Source organism: Saccopteryx leptura, chromosome 3 (assembly GCF_036850995.1).
Source record: "Saccopteryx leptura isolate mSacLep1 chromosome 3, mSacLep1_pri_phased_curated, whole genome shotgun sequence".
Lineage (NCBI taxonomy): Eukaryota > Metazoa > Chordata > Mammalia > Chiroptera > Emballonuridae > Saccopteryx > Saccopteryx leptura.
The window spans coordinates 273601309-273628684 of NC_089505.1; the positions used below are offsets into that span (position 1 = coordinate 273601309).

Genomic DNA, 27376 nt, shown 5'->3' on the forward strand with positions numbered 1-27376 from the left:
ATTGGTGGACAGAAGTGAGATTTCATTGGATTAGGGATGAACATGCAGTGAGGAAGTGTTAACCATTTTTTTTTAAACCTTAGTTTGCCTGACCAGGCGGTAGTGCAGTGGATCGAGTGTCAGACTGGGATGCAGAGGACCCAGGTTCGAAACCCAAAGGTCACCGGCTTGAGCATGGGCTCACCAGCTTGAGCACGGGGTTGCTGGTTTGAGCATGGGATCATAGACACGACCCCATGGTCGCTAGCTTGAACCCGAAGGTCGCTGGCTTGAGCCTAAGGTCACTGGTTTGAGCAAAGAGTCACTTGCTCTGCTGTAACTTTCCGGTCAAGGCACATATGAGAAAGCAATCAGTGAAAAACTAAGGAGCTGCAACGATGAATTGAATAATTGATGCTTCTCATCTCTCTCCCTTCCTGTCTGTCTGTTCCTGTTTATACTTCTCATCTCTCTCTCTTTCACTGTCACACACACAAACACACACACACACACACACACAAAAGCACCTTAGTTTTAAAAGATTTTTTTTGTGTGTGTGTTTTTTAATTTGTCTCATTTGTCACGAAGCTGCACATTTAAGGTAATGCTTGTAGGCATTTTCAGTTGTAGATATGTATACAGTTTTGAAAGTTGATCTCCATGCCTTCCCTAGGTACTTCATATCAGGTCTGAGGGTGATTTAATATCTTAAAAATATTTTTTATTCTACATTAAGTTAATAATATGATCAAAGAGATGATTAAAATACTTTTTTTTAAAAAGGAAGCCCAGCTTACTAATTTTGAGAGTTGGAATGGAGATGTGAAATTTAGACCAGAGTTGGTATGTGTTTATTTTTTTATTTTCTAGAGTTCTCAGACATTTGTAGAAGTAAAACTCCCAAGCCCCCATCACCCAGCTTCAGCAGTTCAGATTTTGGCGATCTTGTTGCATGTATTCCTTTTCCATCCCACCCCCACCCCCCTGTCTTTCCTGGACTGTTTATGTTATAGACTTCTTGTCATTCTATCTATAAGTACTTTAACATGCATTTCAGAATTTAAGTAAAAATAACCACTGTAGTATTATTGTACCTGAAAGAACTAACAGTAATTGAGAAGAATTCATCAGATTCCTAAAGGGGTACATGATACCGAGAAGGTGACACACTACTGGTCTTGTCACTTAGTACTGTGTGCTTCTGGGTGTTGGCCTCGTATCTTCCAAAACTCCGTTCCACCATTTCTTATATACCGTAGGCATGTACAGGTTAGGAGTCCTTGGGATTGAAGCTGTTCCTAACCTAATAAAGATGAGTAGTTTTTTATTAAAATACATTTTTACTGTATCTCTTTACTGTTTAGCATTTTATCTTCATATCTTGAGTTCTCACTCACGTACTATTTGGGGGGAAAATATTTTCTTACATATGGAAATGTCAGGTAGTCAGAGGAGGCTGCTCTGTAAACAATGAATGGGTGAGATGAAAACTCTTGTGCCTGACCTGTGGTGGCACAGTGGATAAAGTGTCGACCTGGAACGCTGAGGTTGCTGGTTCAAAATCCTGGGCTTGCCTGGTCAAGGCACATATGGGAGTTGATGCTTCCTACTCCTCCCCCCCCTTCTCTCTGTCTCTCTTCTCTAAAATGAATAAATAAATTTAAAAAAAATTTTAAAAATGAAAAAGAAAACTCTTGTAATAATTGAGAGGGTGTTTCCTGCTATAGCCTAGAGATAAGATTTATCATTTCTTCTGTTAAGTGATTTCTCAAAGAATTTTTCCCCCAAATCAAGCAATGTACTAAACACAGGGCTTCATAAACATTTTTCCAACATACAGATAAGATTTCATTTTTTTTTTCAAAATCTTTTTTAATGTGCTTCATCCCTTTAAGTGGGAGGGATGATGACATCATAAGGAAGAGGATTCTAGAGGGGCATGGAACTCTTTTTTTTTTTATTTTGAAACAACTATAAAATTACAGGAAATTGCAAAGAAAGGCACAGAGAGCCTATGTACTCTCCACCCATTTCCCCCCAATGGTTAAATCTTACATAATGATAATACATCGTTAAAACCAGGAATTTTACATTGGTACAATGTGTGTATATAGTTCTCACATTTTATCACGCGTAAATTTGTGTAACCGTCACCACAATGAAGGCACAGAACTATTCTATCACCATAAATATTCCGCGGGCACTGCACTACTGTAGTCATGCAGCTCTCCCCCCATGCCCCCCATCTCTAACCCATGGCAATACTGATTTGTTCTCAATTTCTGTAATTTTGTTATTTTGCAATGGTTATATAAATGGACTCATAAACTATGTTTTAAGATTGTTCTTTTTTCACTCAGCATTAATGCCCCTGAAATCTGTGTGAGTTGTATCAGTAGTTCATTCTGAATATGTTTTTACAGTAAGAATAAGTGCCCTGTTAGATCACTTTAACAAAACTCAATCCACCTCAAATTGCCCAACCTCAAGTTTAAAAGTCCTATACAGCCCGACCTGTGGTGGCACAGTGGATAAAATGTCGACCTGGAACACTGAGGTTGCCAGTTCGAGGTCCTGGACTTGCCTGGTCAAGGCACATATGGCAGTTGATGCTTCCTGCTCTTTCCCCCTTTTTTCTTTCTCTCTTTCTCTCCTCTCTCTCTCTAAAAAAAAAAAAAAGAATACATAAAATCTAAAAAGGCCTATATATTTTGTGGGCATTAAAATACATAGTCTTAAAGTAGGTTTTATTTTTGAATTAAATAGAGCTTATAGACATTAAGTTTATAAAGCTTAGAAGTAATATAAGACCAGTGTTCATTGGTAATCCTGCTTTGTTAATGGATTTTCATTTAAACAGACAGAATTTTGCTGGGCTGTTCTTTTTGCTTTCTTTGAAATTTCAAATGTACACAATGTTATAAGAATAGTATACTGAACTCTGGAAATACTCTATTTACTAACTTCTAGCATTTTGCCACGTTATCATTTTTCATTCCTTCCATCTGTCTGTCACTCTGTATATACACATATAGATATATAAAATGTATTGTTTTGGAACTATTTGGGCTTAGGCTGCATGTATCATGACCCTTTACCCTAAATATGTCAGTATATAATTCCACAGAACAATGTTATTCTGTTACATAACCGTCGACCAGTTTGCAAATTCAGGAAATTGAACATTGACGAATATTTTTGTCTAATATAGTTTATGTTTCAGTTTTACCAATTATTTTCTTTATTCACCCCACCACCCTTACAGAGTCCAGTTCAGGGACAAAAAGTTTCCTTTTCTTTGTAATTTCTCTGAGCTGGAACAGTTCTTCAGCCTTTGTCTTTTGTGACTTGAACATTTTTTGAGAATATAGGTCAGTTATTTTATAGAATGTTCCTCATGAGGGTTCCCTATGATTAACTTCAGGTTATATATCCTGGCTGAAATACAACAGGAATGATGTTTTAATTGGGGAATTAAATCTATAAACAAACAGTGTCCATGAGAATCTCATTGGTGATGTTAATTTTGATCACCAGGTGAAGATGTTCTGTTTCTCCGTTATATGGTGACTGTGTTTACCATTATAAGTAATAAGCAATCCGTGGGCAGACACTTTGAGACCATGCAAATATTTTGCTCAAACTCCCCAAGATTTAGGGGCGGTTCGTAATGATCCTTGCCAAAACTAACCTTTATTTTGGGGGTTCAAAGTCAATGAGAGTCAACCTTTCTAAATTACCTTCTCTTTAAAATTTAACTTGATTTTGGAAACATTAATTTGTTTTAAGGCTGTGATCTGTATGCATTGCATGTAATAATTTCTGGTTCACCCTAACTGAAAATGGTTTTTAGAGCTCTGAGTTTATTTTCAATCCTTTGCTGCCCTCTGCAGGTCTATGAATATAAATCTTTGGAGCAAGGTAAGTAGTCTTAATACTGCAAATTATAAGGTGATATATAAAATGCTAGTAAGAGCAAAATTTATAATAGCTGTGTAGATACATGATATATTAAAAGTTAGTGCGTGTAGAATCTTGAAGTTGGTTGTTTTAAAACTGTCTCCCTGGAGCATGAAATTTATAATTGAAACAATCCTTGACTTAGTCCTAAATTCTTCATAAGGTTTTTAACTTTTCCAAAGGAAAACTATCAACATTATTGCACTGACATTTGACCATACAGATAATTTAAAAAATATATACAGTTAGGCCTGACCTGTGGTGGCACAGTGAATAAAGCGTTGACCTGGGACACTGAGGTCGCTGGTTCAAAGCCCTGGGCTTGTCTGGTCAAGGCACATATGGGAGTTGATGCTTCCTGCTCTCCCTATCTCTTTCTCTCCTCTGTAAAGTGAATAAATTTAAAAAAAAAAAAGGTTCTCTTTCTTTAAAAAAAAAATATATGTAGTCAGATACATTTGTGTAAATATCTATATGAATGACACAGACCAATTTTAAACTATTTTTAAGAAGTTAACTGCTTTTATGCAGGAAATACAATTATGTTGAATTGCAGGAAATATTTGTAGCAATAAAATCAGAATGAATTATTGCTTAGAATTTTTAATTTAAATATTTTTTAAAATCTAAATTTTACTCAATTTTGTTTTTAGTATTATACTGTTATTCAAACAGTATAGTCAGTTAGAATATATGGTAGGGATAGTTATATTTGTAAGTATTTTCAACTTTTTTATTGTTTTTTTTATTAAATATATCTTTGTTCAGAATCTGGTATTAAATGTGGCTGTCTTATTTAATGTGTAGCTGCAACTTCTGATACAGTTTATTGTGTTTTCTACACATCTGTGTTGGTTAAAAATCAGTTTATAGGTGATGATTGTTTTGCTTTGTTTTCGAACAGTTTCTGCCTCAGCTAGCCTTTGAATTGCCAATTACCACAGCATGATTTTCATTGTGAAATGAAGTGGGATGTAGTTAATATTGTCTAATTTTCCATATTACTAAATAAACAGTAGTAGAAGTAACTGCAGTTTGAGTTGTTAACATGTGGCAGGTGCTATTTTGAGAGCAAATAAATTTAGTTGGGTAATATACATAATGTAGTGCATAATTCCTAACTCATACCACTGTGAAAAACAACTATGTTTTTGTCCTTATTATCTTGGGCCCAAGGGTAAACAGTCAAATATTGTGTTCAAAAGTTATAAGTCAGCACTTAGATTTTGTAATATTTTTTATCATGAAATACATATTTGGGGTTTTTAAAATTAAAATTTTGCTGACAGAATTAATGTTGAATAATATATATGTCTTTTAGTATTTATGTATTTAATTGATAAGAATATTAAACACATTAAAACTTCTGTCCCGTTTTGTTTTAATGCTATTAAGAAAACTGGGAAAAGGTTATTGAAAAACTGAAGAAAATAAAAAGCGGTTCAGGATATTTTACTTGATTATTTCTGTAATACTTTATTTAAAAGGAGAAAAGGAGGCAAGAAGACCAAAAACAATATGATGACAAATAATACTGGTTGATAATTCCTATAACAGTTCACTTAAGACAATATATAAATCAGTTTAATTTCTTAGTGACATTTTATAAAACACTGCAGTTTCCCTTCAACATGGGTTTGTTTTGTTTTTGTTTTTAAAAGACAAACCTATTATTTAAAACGAAATAATCTCTTTGGCAGGTTAGGGTGGTGTTGAATTACTGTAATATAGAATAATACCTTATTGGAGAAAAGCTTTATTATTTCAAGACTTCAGTTTCAGATTGTATTTGTTCTTGTTTGCTTCTCTTGCTGCAATGCATGAATTTTCTGTCTTACTAGATAACGGAGCTGCTGTACAAGGATGGACGTTATTGCCAGGAGCCTCCAGGACCAACGGGTAGCGTTTCAATTCCGATGATTGTAACTTATCCACAGATTCATTCTTCTGTGTCATGATGGGCTAGAAAGATTACAGCAGTAAACATTTTCTTTTTGAAAGTGGAATTTGAAAACATTTGGTTATGAATCTTTATATAGATAGCTGCAACATTTTGAAATCTATGAGGTGTTTGTTTTTATCATAATTATTTTCTTGACAGTGTTGGGAGGCTTTTCCATTTCAGGAATCAAGGAAATGTTTCCGATAGCACCTGTGGACATACACTTAAAAATCTGTAATCCTTAGTGTTTGTGTGATTTTAATGTTTTGTAGGTGTTAATTTTAAAAGTATACAGTAGTAACAAGGTCTTATAGGTTTTTTCTACTTAAATATAATTTATTACATTTGACATTTAATGACTTTTATTTTTTTTATATAATGAGGCCTAGAATATATGGTTTTCTGTAAGAAGGTACCCTTCTTGAAAATTCAGATTTTCTATCCTAGGCATTAACACATGGCCCTACACATTTTATGCTTGAATGCATGGAAAAATTACTGTTGTTACAAAACATCTTTGTTAATCTTGGTTTTTCATTGGCTAATAGGCAGCTCTCCACAGGGTTACTGTATCTACTTATTAAAATTATTTAACTTTTATGCTAAACATTTAACTTTCTAATTTTATATGTTTCCCTAAATATTGCCTATAAAACTAGTATAGAAATGTATGCGAGGCATTTATTCTCACTACTGTGATTTGGACAGGAAAGGGGTAAGGCCTTGGGCAGGACCACTTCTGTCATAGAGCAGTAGAAAAAAATGGATTGAGGTAAGATTCAGTACTGAAAAGCTGTCACTCGATCTGAAAATAATTAATATTCCTTTCACTCACCAGTTAGATATGTACTCCCAAACCACATAATCTCTATGCCTCAGTGATCATTGTTGCCATTTCAGAGCCTCTCATCAGGGTGACATCTCACACCAAAATGATTTCTTATAAATTAATCTTGATAACATGACAGTCTCAGTAATTTTAGTGGAACGCTTTCTCTTGTTTTTTTCCATAGAAGCTGTTGGCTATTTTCTTTATAACTTGATTGACAGCATGAGTGACTCAGAGGTACAGGCCAAGGAGGAGCGTTTGAGACAATACTTCCATCAGCTGAAGGAGATGGTACCATTTCATTTTTGCTATATAATGCCTGTCCTGCTTGACATGTATCTATTAGATTTGAAATTGCTGCTTTTAAGTACAACCAGACCACTTCTCAATGACATACACGAGTTGGAGACTTAAATTATGTCTGAGATAATTTCTGTTAGACAAATTTCAGTTTGCTTGTCTAAAACTGAGAAGGTTTTTTCTCCCTTTCCTTTGCACAGAATGTAAAAATTTCTGAAAATATCTACAAAGGCATTCGTAATCTGCTGGATAGCTTCCACGTTCCTGAATTGATTAAGGTGTGTGAGAACTAGTAATCGGCTTTTTAAAATGCCTAATTTATGTATAAAATCATGTTAAAATTTTATTTAAATATGATGTTTAGTCCAAAAAAAAGTTTATTTAAATGACAATTAAAACAAGGCCTTTTCATTGATTTTTGGTAAATACTGTTTATATATTGAAGAATGTATTTAAAACATGTATTACATTGGTTAATAAAGTCTGAACAGAATTTCTGGAAAATTTTGGAAAGATGGAAAAATAACAGTGAAATGAGGTGAGACTTTCCAAGTTTGCATTTGGTATTTGCTAATATATTTTTCTCTGTTTTCTAATTCTAATTTAAATCCCAATTTTAGGATGTTAATATGTTGGTTGAAAGAGGGAAGACAGACTCTCCAAAAGTAAGTAGGTTTTTTGAGTAGATTCTACATACTATAATAACCACACTAATGAGAATTCTGGACTGTATATTTATAAAATCAGTGGTTCCTAACATTTTGTCATCAATATGCCTCTAAGAAGTTGGTAAAAGTGATTCCCCAACTCAAAAAAATCAGTGTATCTAAGAAATTTGCATATTAATCTCAGGGATTTCTTAAATCCCTAGAGTCCATTCACGGATCCCCAGATTAATATCCCTGATAGCATTTATGGCATTTAGGAAAGTCAGTTTACAGAGAAGTGTGACAAGGGGTATATTTTCTTTTTGTAGTAAATGTCTTTCCTTTTGTCTTTCCATTTCTATAAACTATGCAGTTTACATCATCTGATTTGGAGTCTACACTTGAAAAACTAAAAGCTGAAAACCAACCTATAAGAGATGTCCTAAAGCAACTCATATTAGCGCTTTGTTCAGAAGAGGTAACATTTGTTTAAATATTTCCAATATGCTATTAAGGTAGAAAATTCTTTGTAGATAAAAGTAAGCAAAGCCAAATACAATATTTATGATTTTTACAATTGATTATTATACGTCATGGCTGTGAAGAATGCAATTAAATGAAAGGTTAACTAATTTCAAGTACACCTTGAATGGCATGTTTTCAGGTTGCTGTAGTTTGTTTACAATAATCTGCAAAGTGAATGATAGTAACAGCCGTGATAGGTTTATCATACATGCCAAATGTCCTTTCAAGCCATGGCTCTGGTCTCTTATATCTAGATTGTCAAGCAACTGATACATGCAGTAGTCATTTGCAAGTCAAATATTACTAAGGTTGTTAATGCAGGGATTGAAATTCCATTTTCCTGCTAGAAAAAAGCTTTTTCTGAGATAAAGGGTCTCTTGCCTTTTTTCAGCGGGCGTCCAGCTGTATTTTGTGTTTATTTTTAGTGTATGTTGGCAATTTGTGTCATATCACTAGACTTTCAGTTTCTAGTTCTGTATGATTTGGTTGTATGCTTGTGATTTTAGGGAAAGAATCTAACTGACTTTAAGATTATAACATGATACTGTTATGTTAGATTCCAAACTATTTCTTCACATTATTTGGATATTAAACTGGACTGTGAGCAACTTTGCAATGAAATATATATATACTATGTATGGAAATTAGACTGTGAGTAGGGGTGATTTAATTTGGAAGACTTATAATACAGGACTAAAGCTGAAACCTCAAATTTGGCATAGTGGCCTTTTTGGGTACAGATAACAAATCTTTTAAATGCTACTTACATTTTTGCTTATTTTTTAAAAGGCGAATGAAAATATCAAGGAGCAAGGTGAAATAAATTAGATGTATCCATTTATTTTTAAAGTACTCTTAACTTTTTCTATACTTTGAACATTAAAACTAGAAATTTTATATTTTCCTTATATTCTTTCTTTTTCACTTCTATCCTTTATTTTAGAACATGGAGAAAGCTCTTGAATTGAAAGCAAAATATGAATCAGATATGGTTGTCGGTGGTTATGCAGCTTTAATAAATTTGTGCTGTCGACATGATAATGCGGAGGATGCACTGAACCTGAAACAGGAATTGTGAGTACCCTGGCTCTGAAACATCACCAGCATGAGTGCTGACGTACAGTCCTTGAAGGATCGTGTACATTGAACATTACTTTCTTATATAATGTTAATTTAGAAAATTCTTCTTTGTCAATGTTTTTGTATAATGTGAGGCTGATTAATTATGGCTTGTTTTCAGCAAAGTCTTTGAGACGTTCTATTCCTTTAAAGCCAACGGTGCCCCCCCACACACTTATACAACTGCATATCTCAGTAGTGGTGACGGTAACTATTTTATAAGGATTGTTAAATAGTTCCCTTTCTAGTGTAAACAGCATTCTGTCCATTTTTAGGTATCTAGTTTCTCAGTTTGTTTCTTTATTTTTATTTATTTTTAAAAGATTTTATTTATTGATTTTAGAGAGAGGAGAGAGAGAAAGGAGAGAGGAGGAGTGGGAAGTATCAACTCCTAGTAGTTGCTTCTTATATGTGCCTTGTCCAGGCAAGCCTGGGGTTTTAAACTGGCAACCTCAGCATTCCAGGTCAACACTATCCACTGTTCCACAGGTTAGAAGGTTTCCCAGTTTTGATAGATTTATCAAATAAATATATGTCTCTTTGGGTATTTCAATGTTCATTACAAAGTTAGAATCACCAATAATGCCACCAACTAAGAGTTCCTTCATTCCCATCATTTGTAGATATTTGTAGAATGATACAATTTATGTGTAGGGTTAGAGTTTTATTTCTTATGTCCCTTCAAATATAACAAAATATGTGAATTTCAGTATGGTTTCAAAAATAAACCTTAACTGAAATGTAGAGACCAAATATTAACAATTCACATCATCTGATGAGTTTTTGAAAGTGATAAAATGGATATTGCAGTTCTTTTTCCTGCTGACTTTTAACGTAATATAAATGTGGCTTTAATTTTTAGTGACCGTTTAGATTCATCTGCTGCCCTTGACACCAACAAATATGTAGGCCTTGTAAAAGTATTGGGAAAACATGGCAAACTCCAAGGTAAGCGTGGGCATATAAAGGAAGTATGTGAGCAAGTACCTTGCCACTGGAATAACATGTGAATTGATATTAATGGTATATCATGTCCTGCAAAGTGCTTGAACGCTTTGCATACGAATTTGCATGTGAATCCAACCAAAGCGTCATGGACAGTGTAGGCCATTAGTTTTAATGGATTGGCAAGCTTGTCATTTACATTTGCACAGCTCAGTGCTTTTTGCATTTCTGCAGCTAGTTTTTATTAGCATTGCTGTTTGGATTGAGCTTGAAGATCATGACTTATGGCACAATTTGCTTATATGCCTGCACTAATGGCTTTGTTTTTGCTTGAGAACATCTGAAGGCTGAATAGTAAACCTATAAACATAACTTTTATTTAAGAATATGAATTTTTTAGTAGTCTTTGTCTTACCTTTTGATAATGTTAACAAAATACATACTTTAGGTTTTCATTTAGAACTTTGCAAGGAAATTCTTAATGATTATATAGCTGATGTGCATACTCTAATATTCTCATTGTTGAGATAATGATAAGCCTAATATAATTAATTATACTTGATGATATATTCTTATAATTTGCTTGTTTCTTAACTTTCTCATTGGCTTTTGTTTTGAAACTTCCTTTTTAGCAGTTTCTACCTTTTATTTTTAGGAAAGATTTAAAAACATAATTTATAGTGAAAATGTATGGAAAGAATATTTATTTTGAAAATTGAGTATTTTCCTAGGAAACCTTTCTAAACACAAAACTTTATAAGGATTAGCCTGCTTTTTAAAAATCACTTTCTGTAAAGCGGTCAAAACATTTTGCCTGTGCAATAATTAAGAACAACATTATAAAAATGCACTTATTCCATATTCTAAAATGTTTGTTTCTGCCTTTCTAATGAAGCTTAATGAATCTAATGTATTAAAATACAGTCTTTTGGAAAGCTTTCATTGGCTCTGCTTGGCTAATTAGTATCGACATAGCAAACAGGCCCTATCGGTATCAGACCATTAGTCTGGCTGTATATACAGTGTAAACACATCTTTATTATCTGGCTTCCTGACAAGCCATCTGCTGAAGAAACAATGGTGTGATTTAGCAGATGTTAGCTCTGAAGGATAAAAGCATCCATTTAGGAGGATCTTACAGCTATAGGGCAGACCGTACAGGGTTATGTGGTGCAGAGTGGGCATACAGCCTCTGTCTATAATTTGTAGTCAAAGTTGCAGGGAAATGATAAAACCATGCTATTGTGGATTTATAATTGTAGTCTCGTTTAGAAATGCAAGTAGTAATTAACTTGAAATCGGCATTATACACTAGAATTTACATTCCTGCTGGGCTTGAAATGCTGTTTTAATAGCAGTTTGTTTTCCCTACATGAAATTACCTAAGGGTCTTTTGTGTTTCTTCATTGTAGATGCTATTAACATTCTAAAGGAAATGAAAGCGAAGGATGTTCTTATCAGAGATGCAACAGTCTTGTCCTTTTTTCACATCCTAAATGGCGCAGCTTTAAGAGGTGAAACTGAAACAGTAAAACAGTTACATGAAGCCATCATGACTCTAGGGTTAACAAAACCATCCACCACCTTAAGTTCCCCATTGGTCACTCTATATCTGGAAAAGTAAGTAATTGAATTTTGAATTTTAAATGTTGGCATTAAAGGAATGAGTCTAATCATTTGGGGGTTATACTTTGTAAATACTCTGTGATGCTGTGGAAGCCTTGAAGGTTATTTGCCAAGAATAAGAGGACTTCCATGGACTAGGTGACCTTTAAAGTCACCAGCAGCCCTGTGGTCCTGTGGATGACTTCTGGGTGGGATGGTCTGTGGTGATTTTTTTTGTAGGATACATGATGGTATTACATGAAATTAAATCTAATTTTTCCTGTTTTGAGCCTTGTGTTAATTATTAATAAGTATAAGAAAGAAGTATTCCCTGGAGCTTTTGATTATGCCTCATGACTCTTAATCGGGTAACAGCATAGCAGCATCTCTTCAGTGCTCCTTTTCTCCATATGGCATTTTATTTTAATTGCATGTACCAATACAGCTTTTCCAGCTTTGATAAATATTGTAGAAGATGTCTCTGTGCCTTGTGAGATGAATTTGGTTGATAGGGCAAGATTTACTCAGCTTAAAATTGTTTATTTGAAATGTTCATGTTGGTGTCCAATTTAAGGTATTATTTGCAATGCAAATCATGAAATCAACCTTCTCTCTTATAATGAGTGAATCATTTTAGTAAGATGATTAAGTACCCTTTATTATCTTCTTTTCCGTGTGTGTGTGTGTGTGTGTGTGTGTGTGTGTGTGTGTGTTTTAATTTCCTTGATCCTAACTCTTTGTCATCTTTTCTTTGGCTTAATGCATTTTTTAATCTGCTTTTTTCCTGATTGGGGCTTTCTGAATTTATTGTGGATATTGTCCTATCACTATCAGGAGGAAAATAAAATATACATTTTAACAGTTCTTATATTTTCCCCAAATGTCTTTTAATTTTTATTTATTTATTAGGGGGTATAATTAATTAAATGTAATGAATGGTTTAGTATTAAATTTAAATGTAGAATAAAAAAAAATCTCTTAGCTAGCTAGCTCTGTGTTAGGAAATGTGTATATAAATATATATGTGTACACACATGCATGTATTATACATACAGGTTTTCTTAAATAATTACTTTGCCATCCAATCAAAAAACAGTTTATCAAGTTAAAGGATTAGCCAAATCTTAACCTTCACAGTCTCAGCATTATATCCTTTTAGAGAAATAGTGATTCAAACAATTACTGTGTTACTGAGTTCTCATGTTCACAGCCAACTTTATATAGAAATCCTATAATTAATATGCTTCCTAGTAGAATATTTGATTGTTTAAAAAAGCCCCATCTCTGCAAATTGCACGTGGAGCTCTGTGCAGGGATTTGAAAGAATGGGCACAGTGCCCAGAAGAATTAGGCCCTCCTCTATTTCTGGGCAAAAGAAAATAATTAACAGTGAAAATGAGGCCTTGGTAGAAAGTATCTTACAAATAGAAATACTTTGAAGACAGAAGAGACACAGAAGTTTTCCAAAAAAGGTCTGCAGATGGGGCTCATGAACCAAAAAGAGCTTACTCAAGGGAACGTGGAAATACCCTGGGCTTCAGACTTAACCTGGAGCATGCTCTGTGCTCCTTATTATATGGTGCAGTCCGAGATTTGTGCATCTCAGTAAAATTTGGCTGTCCCTGTTATTGGGCTAGAGAAATCTAAATTAGCATCTTTTCTTCTATGATTTCTTACTCCTTTCACATACATAGAGGAACTATTACCTTTTATTTGTATTTGCCCAGGGTTTTTATTTTATTTTGGTTTGGTTTTTGCTGTCTTTGCTTTGCAGAGGCAGTCTCATAACAAGATCTTTCACATTCATCTATCATAATAAAAAGAAGGTTTTGTTAACTGTTTTAGAGTCATGAGAATAGTATATAGGAGACAAAGGAAATTTCATGTTTATATATTGCAGAAAACAGTAGTAGCGCTCTTAGTTGGGGGTACATTGAAGGAAAAAATTGACTTGGAAATTTTTTCCAGTTGTGTTTTCCCCAACTGATGGAAGCTAGCTAATTAAGTCAGAATCTTGACAAGTTCAGCACTAGGATTAACTACACTAGTCTGCCAAAAAGTCCACATGTATTTGATTTGATTAAATATGTTTAATCTTTAATAATATAATGTAATTGACCTCAGCAGGTATGAGCTCAACTGGAGAATGAGTCTTAGTTATTCAAACTTGAGATAAAATTATGAAAAACATTCCAGAACATCATATAAAATCTTCATCCTTTCATTCAAAGGCAAGCATCTTTTCGGAATGTCATTTCAAAGACTCTATAAAGAAGCTATTACTTAAACATTGTAATTCTGGAACAAATTCATGAGATTGAGTTCCTTAGAAAAATGATCTTTAAGATTCAGTAGATTTTAATTTTGAGCTGACTTTTCTAGCATTAGTAAAAACAGAGAAATTAAGTCATTTTGTTAACTGGATAATGTATAAAAAGCTTTATGGATATAGAAACTAATACATTTTGTTTTCTTTCACTTGCCAAAATAACAACAGGTTTGCCAAATTATAAACAAGTTGGTAAACTAATCTGCTTCTGGATTATCAAAATGGTAATACTTGTATGGAACAAAAAAATATAGTTGAACAAAATTTGAATGTGTTCCATTTAATTAGGGATTATTCTATAAACCATATGTCTACATGTAGTCCAAATGAATGTTATTTTAAACATTTTCTTTTGTAGCTATTTAAAACTTTTTTAATTGATATCATGCCTGATTTTGGGAAATGACCTGAATCTTCCACGTTAAGGAAAAAAAAAGAAATGTTTTAGTATAGGTTAAAGGAGCTTTTGATTAGTCTTTATACAATGGTAAAGAAAATTAATAAAATCTGGGTCATTAGATTTAAAGGCATAAGAATTTGTATGATGCAGTTTCAAATTCACTTGTTTTATAAGCTGATCTACTTTGGTTTCATTGCATATAAAAAAATCTCAAGCTGTTTAACTGGATTATTTAGTACAACTGATCAAAGAAACTTTAATTTTTGCTTTCCAATAAGGATTTTTCTGTGCTGAATTGTGCTATAATCTGTGTATGACCACATACATTTCATTTAAGTGACTATAGACTTTTATATAAATCCTTTCAGAAATCTTCCTGAATTAATCAAGTTCTTCATAAAGATCATAATTTTTGTTACATTACAACGTAAGTTTTAAAACTCACTGTAACACTTTAATATGTTACATAAATGGAAAATATACTTTATTAAATGCTGGTTATTCTGTCATATACACTCCCCTTCAATTTTATCATCTTCATTTGTACTGGATACTTTTATTATTTATGGGAATGCTTGTCTTCTAGAGTAAAACTCTTTATGTGCTGAAAGGAAATTAAGGAGGTTTGGCTCTTTTACTCCATTATTGCAATTAAGAATTTAGCATCATCACTGCCAGAGGACAAAAGTGTTTCATTTGCCCTAGGGGGACAGGACAGTGATAAGATGATTTTTCGTCAAGGATCATTGGGTCGTAATTAAGTTACATTCATGGCTATTGCTTTTTGAAGGATGATTGGTAAATGACAGGCTTCATGTGCTTAGTGCGGACAGTGTTCAGTAGGGTTTTTTCTCCCTCTGTCAGAAAATCCTGTTGAGCCTGATAATGTAAATGTGGCATTTTATTCTGAACAAAAGAGCAGGGAAATGAGCTATCTTGTCTAATCATTCAGTTGTTTAACACTGACTTCCAGTTTAGACTCAATTGGCTGGAAAGCACTTGACATGTGAAGTTAGTTAGTGCTGTTCAGAACGCATGTTTGAGTAAATGTTAAAGTAAGTGACAGCTAAATTGTACCTAGGGAAATTACAAAGCCTTCAACACAGTTAATTTTTTGGGGAGGATTAGTTGTAATTGCAACACCAATCTCCTTGAAGATTCCTCATTTATAGATGATGAACAGAAAAAAAAATTTAGCTCTTTCAAGGGCTGGTTCTTTTAACAGAATAATTTTTGTGAATCTGATGGTTTCTTCTGAATTGATTTCTCTCCAAACTGAACATCTTCTTTAAAATGTTAAAATAGTTTGTTCTTAGAATGTTGAGGTGTTTCCCCCCCCTTTTAAAAACTTTTTCTCCCCCAAAGCCATTCTTTTCTCTAGTGATTTCAGATTTTGAGAGCTTTATAGTTACTAAGCTCTTTAAGTAAATTGCCACTTCTCTAACACTTTATGCATGATGTTGAAGCACTTTATTCCAATTAAAAACCAATATTTGTCATTTTTTGGTTGTTAAAATTAAGTATACTCTCTGGATTGGAAAGTAATTTGCTGTAACGATGGAAACTTAGGTTTAAAGATACTGATAGGTGAATAGAGGTGAATATATAGTGTCACTGGTTGTTCTTGTAACAATTCAAGATCGTGTGAACCATATTTGTGCTTTTTACGTTTATATGTAGTGAGGAATTGGGGTCAGGAGTGCTTTGTTTTCTGGTAACTTCAAGTAGATAGTTTTATGAGCCGTAAATGCCTTATATGAACGTATATCCAGTGTTTGTTTTTCTGTTAGGGACATTGTAGCATACTTTAATTTCATCATAAGGACTAAAACTAGAGGTAGCATCAGGTTTGTCTTTTTCGATGTTCCTCATAATAATGCAAAATTAAGTTTGTAGTAGTTTTATATATGCTTATATTCCCTTAAAGCTTGAATTAGAGATTTCTAAAATAAATTTCAGTATGAGCCAAGGGAGTCCATTCATATTAATAAATACAGCTCTTGGCCTGACCTGTGGTGGTGCAGTGGATAAAGTGTTGACCTGGAACGCTGAGGTCTCCGGTTCGAAACCCTGCACTTGTCTGGTCAAGGCACATATTGGAGTTGATGCTTCCTGCTCCTCCCCCTTTCTCTCTCTCTCTCTCTCTCTCTCTCTCTCTCTCTTTCCTTTCACTCTCTCATTCTCTTTCCTCTCTAAAAATGAATAAATAAAAAAATTAAAAAATAAAAATTTAAAATATAAATAAAATTTTGTGGGTTTTTTTGTATTTTTCTGAAGCTGGAAACGGGGAGAGACAGTCAGACAGACTCCCGCATGCGCCCGACCGGGATCCACCCAGCACGCCCACCAGGGGCAACGCTCCGCCCACCAGGGGGCGATGCTCTGCCCCTCCGGGGTGTCGCTCTAGAGCCACTCTAGCGCCTGGGGCAGAGGCCAAGGAGCCATCCCCAGCGCCCGAGCTATCTTTGCTCCAATGGAGCCTTGGCTGCGGGAGGGGAAGAGAGAGACAGAGAGGAAGGGGGAGGGGGGAGAAGCAAATGGGCGCTTCTCCTATGTGCCCTGGCCGGGAATCGAACCCGGGTCCCCTGCACGCCAGGCTGATGCTCTAGCGCTGAGCCAACTGGCCAGGGCTAAATAAATAAAGCTTTTTAAGTGTCCAACGTACTTATTGGACTCAGCCTATTACATATATTTATATAGGTGTATTCTTAAAATTTAGAATTCTAGAATTTTTCCTCTGATCTGCATTTATTTCATAGACTTACAGATTTTTTTTTTTTGATTTTTTTTTTTTGTATTTTTCTGAAGCTGGAAACGGGGAGAGACAGACTCCCGCATGCGCCCGACCAGGATCCACCCGGCACGCCCACCAGGGGGCGACGCTCTGCCCCTCCAGGGCCTTGCTCTGTTGCGACCAGAGCCACTCTAGCGCCTGGGGCAGAGGCCAAGGAGCCATCCCCAGCGCCCGGGCCATCTTTGCTCCAATGGAGCCTTGGCTGTGGGAGGGGAAGAGAGAGACAGAGAGGAAGGAGAGGGGGAGGGGTGGAGAAGCAGATGGGCGCTTCTCCTGTGTGCCCTGGCCGGAATCGAACCCGGGACTTTGCACGCCAGGCCGACGCTCTACCACTGAACCAACCGGCCAGGGCCAGACTTACAGAATTTTGATAAAGCTTGTAAAGGTAATTTTCATCAATAAAATATTTTAAAATAATTGCCTGCATTTTATTAGCATATATAGTTTTATTCATGAAAATTATTTTATCTCACTGAAATATTTTTTGAGGTAGTCTAGTCATTGAATTATCACAGTGGGGTTTTTTGTTTTGTGGGGTTTTTAAAGAAATAATAGTATATTGTAGAGTTGATTTTCTTTTAGTGTTATTTGAAGTTTGTGAAAGCAGTGGCTAAATTTTTATCAAGAATCGATTTTTACAATTTGTGACCCATTTGTTTTTTTGTTTGTTTGTTTGTTTTGGTAACAGAGACAGATAGGGATAGACAGACAGGAAGGGAGAGAAATGAGAAGCATCAATTCTTCGTTGTGGTACCGTAGTTGTTCATCAGTTGTTTTCTCATATGTGCCTTGATGGGGAGGGGGGAAGGCTACAGCAGAGTAAGTGACCGCTTGCTCAAGCCAGCAACCTTAGGCTCAAGCCAGCGACCCTGTGCTCAGGCTGGTGAGCCCTCACTCAAGCTAGCAACCTTGGGGTTTTGAACCTGGGACCTCTGCATCCCAGTCCAATGCTCTATCCCAGGCATGGCCAACATACAGCTAGCAGGCCAGATGAGTTTATGTGGGCCGCGATTAAATTTTTAATATTCTCTACTACTTTAAAATCTCAGCTACTCAGAAGCAGAAGCGTCTTTGATTATTGGAAATCGAGATATTTAAGATGATAGTGATATGCGGAAAAGAATTCTGCATGTGACTAATCTAGGGTTAACTTCCAATAATTGGTTGAATGGATTCGTGATACTTCTTTATTTTTTTTAAAAATTCCATTATAAAGATTTACAACTTTTGTACTCGTCTGTACTTGATACGAACTGTTTGACGTTTAGCGGCGATGTGAAACCCACATTCTTTTAGGCGGAGTTTGTCAGTGCGCACCCAGGGTCAATCATTTCGTTATTTTTGTGGTCAAGTGTGCTGAATCAAGTGGCATCATAGCATAGAGAATAGCTACAGTTGATAACTGAAAACATGTCCAGGCTGTTTGTAAAACGAAATAATTGTTTTATTTTCGATATAACCCCTTCAAGGTCATTCTCTTAATTAAATATTGTTTCAGTTGATTGCGATACAGTTTGGATATTTAGGTGGTATGTAATTATATTTTTATTAAAATATATTAAAATATTGTATATTAAAATTTTTTTCACTCACATTTATTCATAAAGAAATTTCATAATAACATTTTGTTTACTTAAACAAATCGTTTTTGTATTTAACGTTTTTTAATATTAGTATTTCGTCCGGCCCTTGAAAAAAGTTCTCTTTCTAATCTGACCCTGGGGGCAAAAACTGTTGGCCACACCTGCTCTATCCAGTGTACCACCACCTGGTCAGGCAATTTGTGACCCATTTGTATAGCTTTAGGAATTATACATACAGGGGTGGGCAAAAGTAGGTTTACAGTTATAAAACAAACGATACAATTAGAAATAATACAAGAATAAACTTACATACTTTTGCCCACCCCTGTGTACACTGAAATAGGCTAAGTTTTGAATCCAGAATTATTTTTTTTCCAGAATTAATATTATATAGAAGATTTCTTTAAAGAATTATTGTATGGAATAGAATTTTGAATCAGTTTAGTGTTTTAAAGTGTACAAAGAAAAGCACAGAATCATTTTGGGTCACAGGAACTAGAAGTATGCTGATTGGTAGTGTTGTGTCCCAGTACATTTTGGGTATAAAGTAGTTTTTCCCCCATGTTCTTTTGATATTTTGCCACTCGCACTGACTTCATTCTGCCTAATAAAAGTGGTATTTTCATGAGGTGATTTTCTCTGCTGGTGCGAAACATTTGAGTTGATGAACTGGATTAGCTCAAATTCACAGAACCTCACATTAGAGTATAGAACTGAGAGGGAACCCGGAGGTCCTCCAGGTCAGCCATTGTGGTGATCTGCTTTTCATCACCACTGCATGTAGTATTTATCAGTAGGATTGACATTCAAAAGTCCCATGAGTATATATTGAGCTATTCTCATAGTATTGTGAATTTTAGGTACTCTGTCATGTTTTTCGTTTCCATCACCCAAGTTTTCAAGCTTTAATAGAAACGATTAATGATGACATCAGATTGTATGAGGAATGGACACTTTAATCTCTTTTTAAAATAACATGTTCCAACCACATGTTAGATAATAGAATGTAGATAATAGGAATTGAAAAGAACGAACTAGTCATTAGTTCATTTCTGTCGTTAGTACAGTTTATTTTAAATGTTTTGTCAAAGAGTTCTAATTCTTTTTGTAGGCAACCTTAGGGCAGTAACATTGGTACTTAAATTTCTAACAAATATATGAATTATTTCCATTTTGATATTCTTGTCTTTTCTGTTGTTGTTCTGAGTATGTATAATCTTTAAAAGCATATATTTGGAGACCAGAGTCTATTAACATGTCTCTTTGATTGACAGAACAATTATTCATTCATTTATTGATAGCTTTGACCTAATGGAGGGGAAATACAATTGAGACATTACCATTCTAGTTTGGAATTGATCTGAAAAAGCAAATCATACCACTTTTAAAAAATCAGTATGTGTTAGCTTTTCTCTTAAAAATATTTTAGTAGTTTTCCATTAAATAGAATTGTATAAAGGTAATAAATGAACTTGTGTCTCAAGCAAGGGAAAGTACTGATTATATAAAGCCTTATATCATATGTGGTATCTACTGTAGTATTTCTCTTGTATGACAGTAATCTAGCCTGCAACATCTACTTGCAGTTTTGAAATTAACCTGTAATTTTGTCTTCACCCCAAATGACAAAAATTCAAATGACTCTGTGGGGTGCCAGAAGATGCACTGTAAACAGGGCTCAGTGAGGGATAAGGTAGAGTTCCGTCAGGATAGGCTCGTTTTCACTGTGTCAGTATTATTGCAGTGAAATTAATGCTTCTTCATGGTATTTTACTTTTTTAGTACATCTTAAAATCTTAATCTAGATAAAATAGTAATTCAGTCTAGGGCAACATAACATTTGTATAATGGACCAAAATGTTAGGGCTTCAACGGAAAATTTAAAAAGACTTTTTTCCTTTTTAAAACTGTTGCGTGTGTGAGAGAAACGTGTTTTCTCCACTCAGATTATCACTGTCATTAGTACTTTGGTCCATGTCTCTACCCATGCCTCTTTTTTTTTTAAAAAAAAAATATTTCATACTTTCTCCTTAAAAATATTTTATTTCTTATTCCAGATTGCATTACCTTGTTAGGTTAAACAAACAACCGTGGTTTAATAGAGAATAATGTATAATTAGATCTACTCCACTGAAGGTGGGTAGTCCGGGAACCTGATGGCAGTACCTGTCTTCCTTGGCTCACCTAGCAGTGATCAGTCCATCTCTAGATGCTTTAATTTCCTCATCTAGTTAAAAGTAAAGGAAGGCCGCAAGTAGAATTGGGTCATATAATCTCTACAAGCTTTCCCAAGGTCTTAACATATTTCTCATACCATCATTTCCTTTGAAATGAAAAGTAGTTTTTGAGACCCACAAGACTCTATTTCCATACTGTTGTTTACGAAACTGATTTAATGAAAATATCTTTTTATTTTAATTTATTACCATATAAAGGACACCTTGACTTTATAATTGGAAATAATTTGTAAAAGTTGACCCTGTAATAAAAAGCCTTTTAAAAGTTAGTTCTTCTAGAATTTATTGGCCACAAGAATATCCTAATTTTAGCAACAATAAATTTCTGTATGTATGAATTCTGAAGTTATTTTCTTATCTGGAGAGATGGAGGTATGAAAAATATAATGATAAAATTGAAAGTGTTTGAATATTTCTTGTTACTGTTGATGGAAATTTAATAAAGTTTCCCAAATTTGAAATTCCTGAGAACCATAAACACTTAAGAAGTTGGAAAAATGTTTGATAATCATTGTTTTTAGAAATGCAGTCAGAGTAATCTCAGAGAGTGCCTTCATCTATTTGGGCATTTTTGGGGGTGGACATTTTTTAAGTGCCATTTAGCTAACAGTAATAAAAGATGAAGCAGGAAAAACAAGGAACTGCTAATGGTGTCTATACTCTGAACATTTATTTATATATTAGGATTAATTCTTTTTTCATTTTGGTTTTTGTGGTTTTCTGCCTTAAATCTCAGTCATGTACATTTTGGCTGGTATTGTACATCTCTCTAAACTAAATTAGACGTTTTATTCATTGTTAATATTTTTATGTTTCCAAGGGATGACTTACCTGCTGCTCTTGAAGCCACCATGGACTGCTATGAAAAGTATAAAGTATTACCAAGGATTCATGATGTCTTATGTAAACTGATAGAGAAAGGCGAGACTGATCTAATTCAGAAAGGTAAGTCACCTTTTAATATCTTGGTGAAATTGGTGTCATCTCATCTGCCCTCCCCCCACCCCATCACTTATTTTGATCTGAATGCACTGCTGTCAGGAGAAAATTGAACATGAAGCCAAGCACATCCAGAGGAACATGGTTGCACTTCTAAATTAAAAAGAAAAAATGTCAGGTAGATTTTAAATGTCCTTTATTTTAATAACTGTTCATTTTGAAAGTTGCTCTTCTGTTTAATTTTTGTCTTCGTTTTTGGTGATCTGGCTTTATGAGGATTTTATACCCTTATTCTCGCCAGTTCTCTTTAAAGCTGGTCTTAGGTACTTAATGTCATAAATGTATGCTGTTAAATAAGGAATGTGACAGGCAATTGGTTGACATAACTATAATCTTTAAGATTCTCTAAATATTTATTGTAAAGTTTATTTGTATTTTTCCAGAACCTCAAGTGATAAGGTGTTTCTCTATACTGTATTTTTTCTTCTGATATATTTTCTTCTTTCCTCTCTAGCAATGGACTTTGTGAGCCAAGAACAAGGTGAAATGACCATGCTCTATGATCTCTTCTTTGCCTTCCTACAAACAGGGAATTACAAAGAGGCCAAGAAGATCATTGAGGTGCGATTTTAACTACAATATTCTAATTGTACAGCTATTTAGACTCTTAATTAGCATATGTTTAAAAAATTTAACCTTTAATTACACTTGTTCTGATTCATGTTAATAAAATTCAGTACCAATAATGGGCAGGGGTGGGGGCAAACTTGGCCAGCTTCTTTATTGTATATAATTACAGTTCAGAAAGACAGCCTGGTTGTATATTGAATTTGTTTCCTCACTTTGTTAAATTCGCTGTTATATATCAAAATGATATTTGCATAAATCTTGGATTGTGGAACAATTAAATTAAACTGGCATTCCTGGGTGTAAAGTTGATAATCCTCTTTGGCAAGGAATTCTTTGTTCTTAAAAGCAGTGGAATTTAATTTGCGGCAGTCCATGCTCAGATTTATTTGTAATGCTTGTCTACAAGTTAATCAGCCAAACAAGTGCTGTCTGCAACTGTTTGGCATTTAATTTAAAATTTCTTTTTTTTTTAACTATGGTAAGCAGCTTATGGGAAATAGTAGGTGACAAACCTGGCATATTTAGGATTAGTGTATTTTATCTAAGCTTGATTAAAATTTTGCTTACTGAAATTGATAAGTCAGAGGGCAACTATGAAGTCTGCCCAAAGTGTAATTCCACTATAAAAAATTCTGTGTCCCCTAAAAAACAAATATTTCCCAGAAGATCCATCACTTTAAAAATATATATTTAATTTAATTCAATAAATTATTAAACACTTCAGTAATCATATTTTTCTCAGATCATACTTTGCCATTACTTCGTGTCTTTTTTCCAAAAGCGCTCATAGTGGATGGCACATAGGTTTTGGCCTTCTTTTTTGTATATTGATGGCTGCTTGTCATGAAATTGAAAATGTAGGTGCATAACCCACAAAATTATTAGTTTGTATTGATTTTTTTTTTTTTTTTTTTTTTTACAGAGACAGAGTCAGAGAGGGGGATAGATAGGGATAGACAGACAGGAACAGAGAGAGATGAGAAGCATTAATTATTAGTTTTTTGTTGTGACACCTGAGTTATTCATTGATTGCTTTCTCATTTTTGCCATGACCGTGGGCCCTTAGCAGACCGAGTAACCCCTTGCTCAAGCCAGAGACCTTGGGTTCAAGCTGGTGAGCTTTGCTCAAACCAGATGAGCCTGCTCTCAAGCTGGCGACCTCAGGGTCTCGAACCTGGGTCTTCCACATCCCAGTCCGACACTCTATCCACTGTGCCACTGCCTGGTCAGGCTGTATTGATGTTTTTTCAAAGAAGAGAAAAGTCTAGTATGGAAACAGAGGACTTTAAAATTAATTTAGAACTTCTCTGTCTTACAACTCAATCGATCCTCCTGCTAGAGGGCAGTGGGACATGTTTTCTTGGACATGTATTTCTTTAGATCAGATAGTTAATTTGTATTTTCTAGAAATGGTATAAATTCTGTCGCTGTAAGTGCATGGTATGTATATCTGAAATTGTGAGGGGAGCTGCCTGCCTGTTGAGTTGTGGCATCAGTATTAGCAGGCAACGATCAGAGTAGATATGAAGATCGGGTCTTCAGATAATAGCAGTGAAAGGTTCTGCAGGAGGCAGTCATGTGCCTCTGTATGTAATAATAAGCAGGACTCTAGGAAGAGCCAAAGACATAAGTTCTCCTTTTGCCCTCTATTTGCTAGTGTGATAACAGACAAATTACTAAACCTTTTTACATTTTCTCATCTATAAAAGGGAACACACAGCCGAGGCTCCATTGGAGCAAAAGATGGCCCGGTGCTGGGGATGGCTCCTTGGCCTCTGCCCCAGGCGCTAGAGTGGCTCTGGTCACGACAGAGTGATGCCCCGGATGGGCAGAGCATCGTCCCCTGGTGGGCGTGCCGGGTGGATCCTGGTCAGGCGCATGCAGGCTTCAGAAAAAAAAAAATAGGGAATACAGGGTAGGGCAAAAGTAGGTTTACACTTGTTCGTATGGAAAATGATATGATAATAATTATGCAAGGAAAAAAACCTTTCACATATTCACAACTGTAAACCTACTTTTGCCATACCCTGTATAGTATCTTTTTTTAAGATTCAATCAATATATTGTAAAGAAGCTTGCTTATTTCCTGGATTATGGTAGTAATCAATAATATTAATTCTCTTTGTCCCTTAAAGGTAGGGATCGTATTTTTTTTTTTTTTACCCCACATAATTTACAATATGTTGCTTAGCATGAGGTACGTTTGTCACATGACTAGGCAAGAGAAGACTGCATCTTAATTACTCAAAAGCTTTGCCAATAAACAACATCATGAGAGTAATCATTTAGGAATGGCTGTCTACTGATGACAGAATTTTCACAGTGGATATGTACAAAATTGCTTAAAGGGTAAAGAATAGCTTTACAGAATCCCTCCAGTTCCCTAGAGTAGTTCAGCAAGGTGTGTAATATATGAGAATATACTGAAGGGCATTTCATTTGCTTGTTTTTTAATAGTTAGTTGCAATTGAATTAAAGTTGGAAACTTGCTTTTTTCACAAACTCAAGACCTGGAATTCTCTCTTAGAATTTTCTTGGGATTATTGAAAATATAAAAAAAAGTAATGAAAATTAATGAACTAGGGGTATATCACCATATGAAAGTATATTACAAATACCAAGCAACGTTTTGATCATTCCCCAAAATGCAGTAGTATCTTAGCAATGGGCAGGTGCATTAGGGTTGAATTTCTAAAGCAAAATATGCATTGTAGGTTCTTGGATTTGAAGCACTGTGGAGATAAGACAAACCAGTGATTAAAATGTACATAGTCTTATATTTTATTTTTATACATGGACTATTGCAGGATGTGGGAGTATAACTAGTATTTTGCTTTATACTTTCTGTATTTTCTGAGTTTTCTATAATAAGCATATATATTCTTATACTAAGAAAAAGCTACTTTCCAAAAGAAAGAAAGAAAGAAAGAGAAAAGTGAATCATACTAAGATCAACCCTCAGGGAGCAAATATGAAGCTCCTTGAACATGAGATTAATATGTGAAGAGAACTATATGAGACTAGAAGTGTTAACTAATATAATTATAAACAATTCTGTGAGTTCAAGACTAGAACTTATTCCCAAGTAGGAAATTAAGCAAGACTTTCTGGAGGAAATAGGATATTTGGAGGAGACTGATAAATGTGGTAATATTTAACATTGGGGAGCTTGAGGGGTTGAGAAGTGTATTTTTGAAGTATTAGAGCGAAGAAGTAGTAAAGGGGAAATCACTAAATATTCTCCTCCTCACCCATTTTGACATACAGTATTGTGTACGTTTAATGTGTATAAAGTATTAATTTATGTATATATTGCAAGATGATTACCATAGGTAACACCTCCATCACCTCACATAATTACCATTTCCTTTTTTGAGGTGGGAACATTTAAGATCTACTCTCAGAAACTTTCAAGGAAATAATACAGTATTAACTATAGTTACCATTCTGTACTTTATCTCCATAGAATCTATTCATCTTATCACTGGAAGTTTGTACCCTGACCAACATCTCCCTATTTCCCCACCCCTTGAGCCCTGGGCAACCACCATTCTGCTTTCTGTTTATAGGAGTTTGCTTTTTTTTTCTTTTCTTTTTTTGTATTTTTCCGACGTTAGAAGTGCGGAGGTAGTCAGACTCCTGCATGCATCCGACCTGGATCCACCTGGCATGCCCACCAGGGGCAATGCTCTGCCCATCTGGGGCATTGCTTCATTGCAGCTGGAGCCATTCTAGCACCTGAGGCGGAGGTCATGGAGCCATCCTCAGCGCCAGGGCCAACTTTGCTCCAATGGAGCTTTGACTGCGGGAGGAGAAGAGAGAGATAGAGAGGAAGGAGAAGGCGAAGGGTGGAGAAGCAGATGGGTGCATTTCCTGTGTGCCCTGACCTGGAATCAAACCCGGGACTTCCACACGCTGGGCTGACGCTCTTACCACTGAGCCATCCTGCAAGTGCTCTTTTTTTTTTTTTTTTTGTATTTTTCCGAAGTTAGAAGCGGGAGGCAGTCAGACAACTCCTGCATAGGAGTTTGCATTTTTAAGATTCCACATATAAGTGTGATATAGTATTTGTCTTTCTCTTGTCTGACTTATTTCACTTAGCGTAATGTCTTGAAAGTCTATCCATGGTGTTGCAAATTACAGGATTTATTTCTTTCTCATGGCTGAATAATACTCCCTTGTATGTAATATATACCACATCTTTTTTATCCATTTATACATAGACACCAGGGTCATTGCCATGTCTTGACTACAGGTGGTCCTCGGGTTACCACAGTCTCGACATCTATCATTTCAAGTTTATGGCACTTGCTCCCATAAAAACTTAAAGAATTTGAGATGTGAGTGTTTCAGCTTATGCCATTAGCATCGTATTTACAGACTGTGTGGGTGAATTTGTTTGGTTGTGTGCAGCGGAAGAATACAGTGTAGTGTACTGTCCTTTTCACACTTACGTCTTTTTCCTTTTCTGTACTAGTTGTGTTTTTATGTTCTAGATTATGATTTTACAGCTGTATTACATAGATAGGTAAGTAAGTGACTTAGGCAAGGGTGTTTTTTGACTTACACCTAAATTTGGGTTACATCATCGTCATAGGAATGGAACTGTGTTG

The 27376-nt window shown here is 35.0% G+C and overlaps 1 protein-coding gene across 1 annotated transcript in view; it reads left to right on the top strand.

Annotated features, from left to right (window-relative positions):
• Positions 1-27376, top strand: part of LRPPRC (leucine rich pentatricopeptide repeat containing) — a 97772-nt gene that overhangs the window by 36127 nt on the left and 34269 nt on the right. The window contains exons 15-25 of the mRNA XM_066378371.1: positions 3873-3900; positions 5781-5838; positions 6895-7001; positions 7211-7288; positions 7631-7675; positions 8031-8135; positions 9126-9256; positions 10164-10249; positions 11659-11866; positions 22015-22139; positions 22648-22754. Of these exons, the coding sequence (XP_066234468.1) occupies positions 3873-3900; positions 5781-5838; positions 6895-7001; positions 7211-7288; positions 7631-7675; positions 8031-8135; positions 9126-9256; positions 10164-10249; positions 11659-11866; positions 22015-22139; positions 22648-22754 (1078 nt within the window). The remainder of the gene's footprint in view (positions 1-3872; positions 3901-5780; positions 5839-6894; positions 7002-7210; positions 7289-7630; positions 7676-8030; positions 8136-9125; positions 9257-10163; positions 10250-11658; positions 11867-22014; positions 22140-22647; positions 22755-27376) is intronic.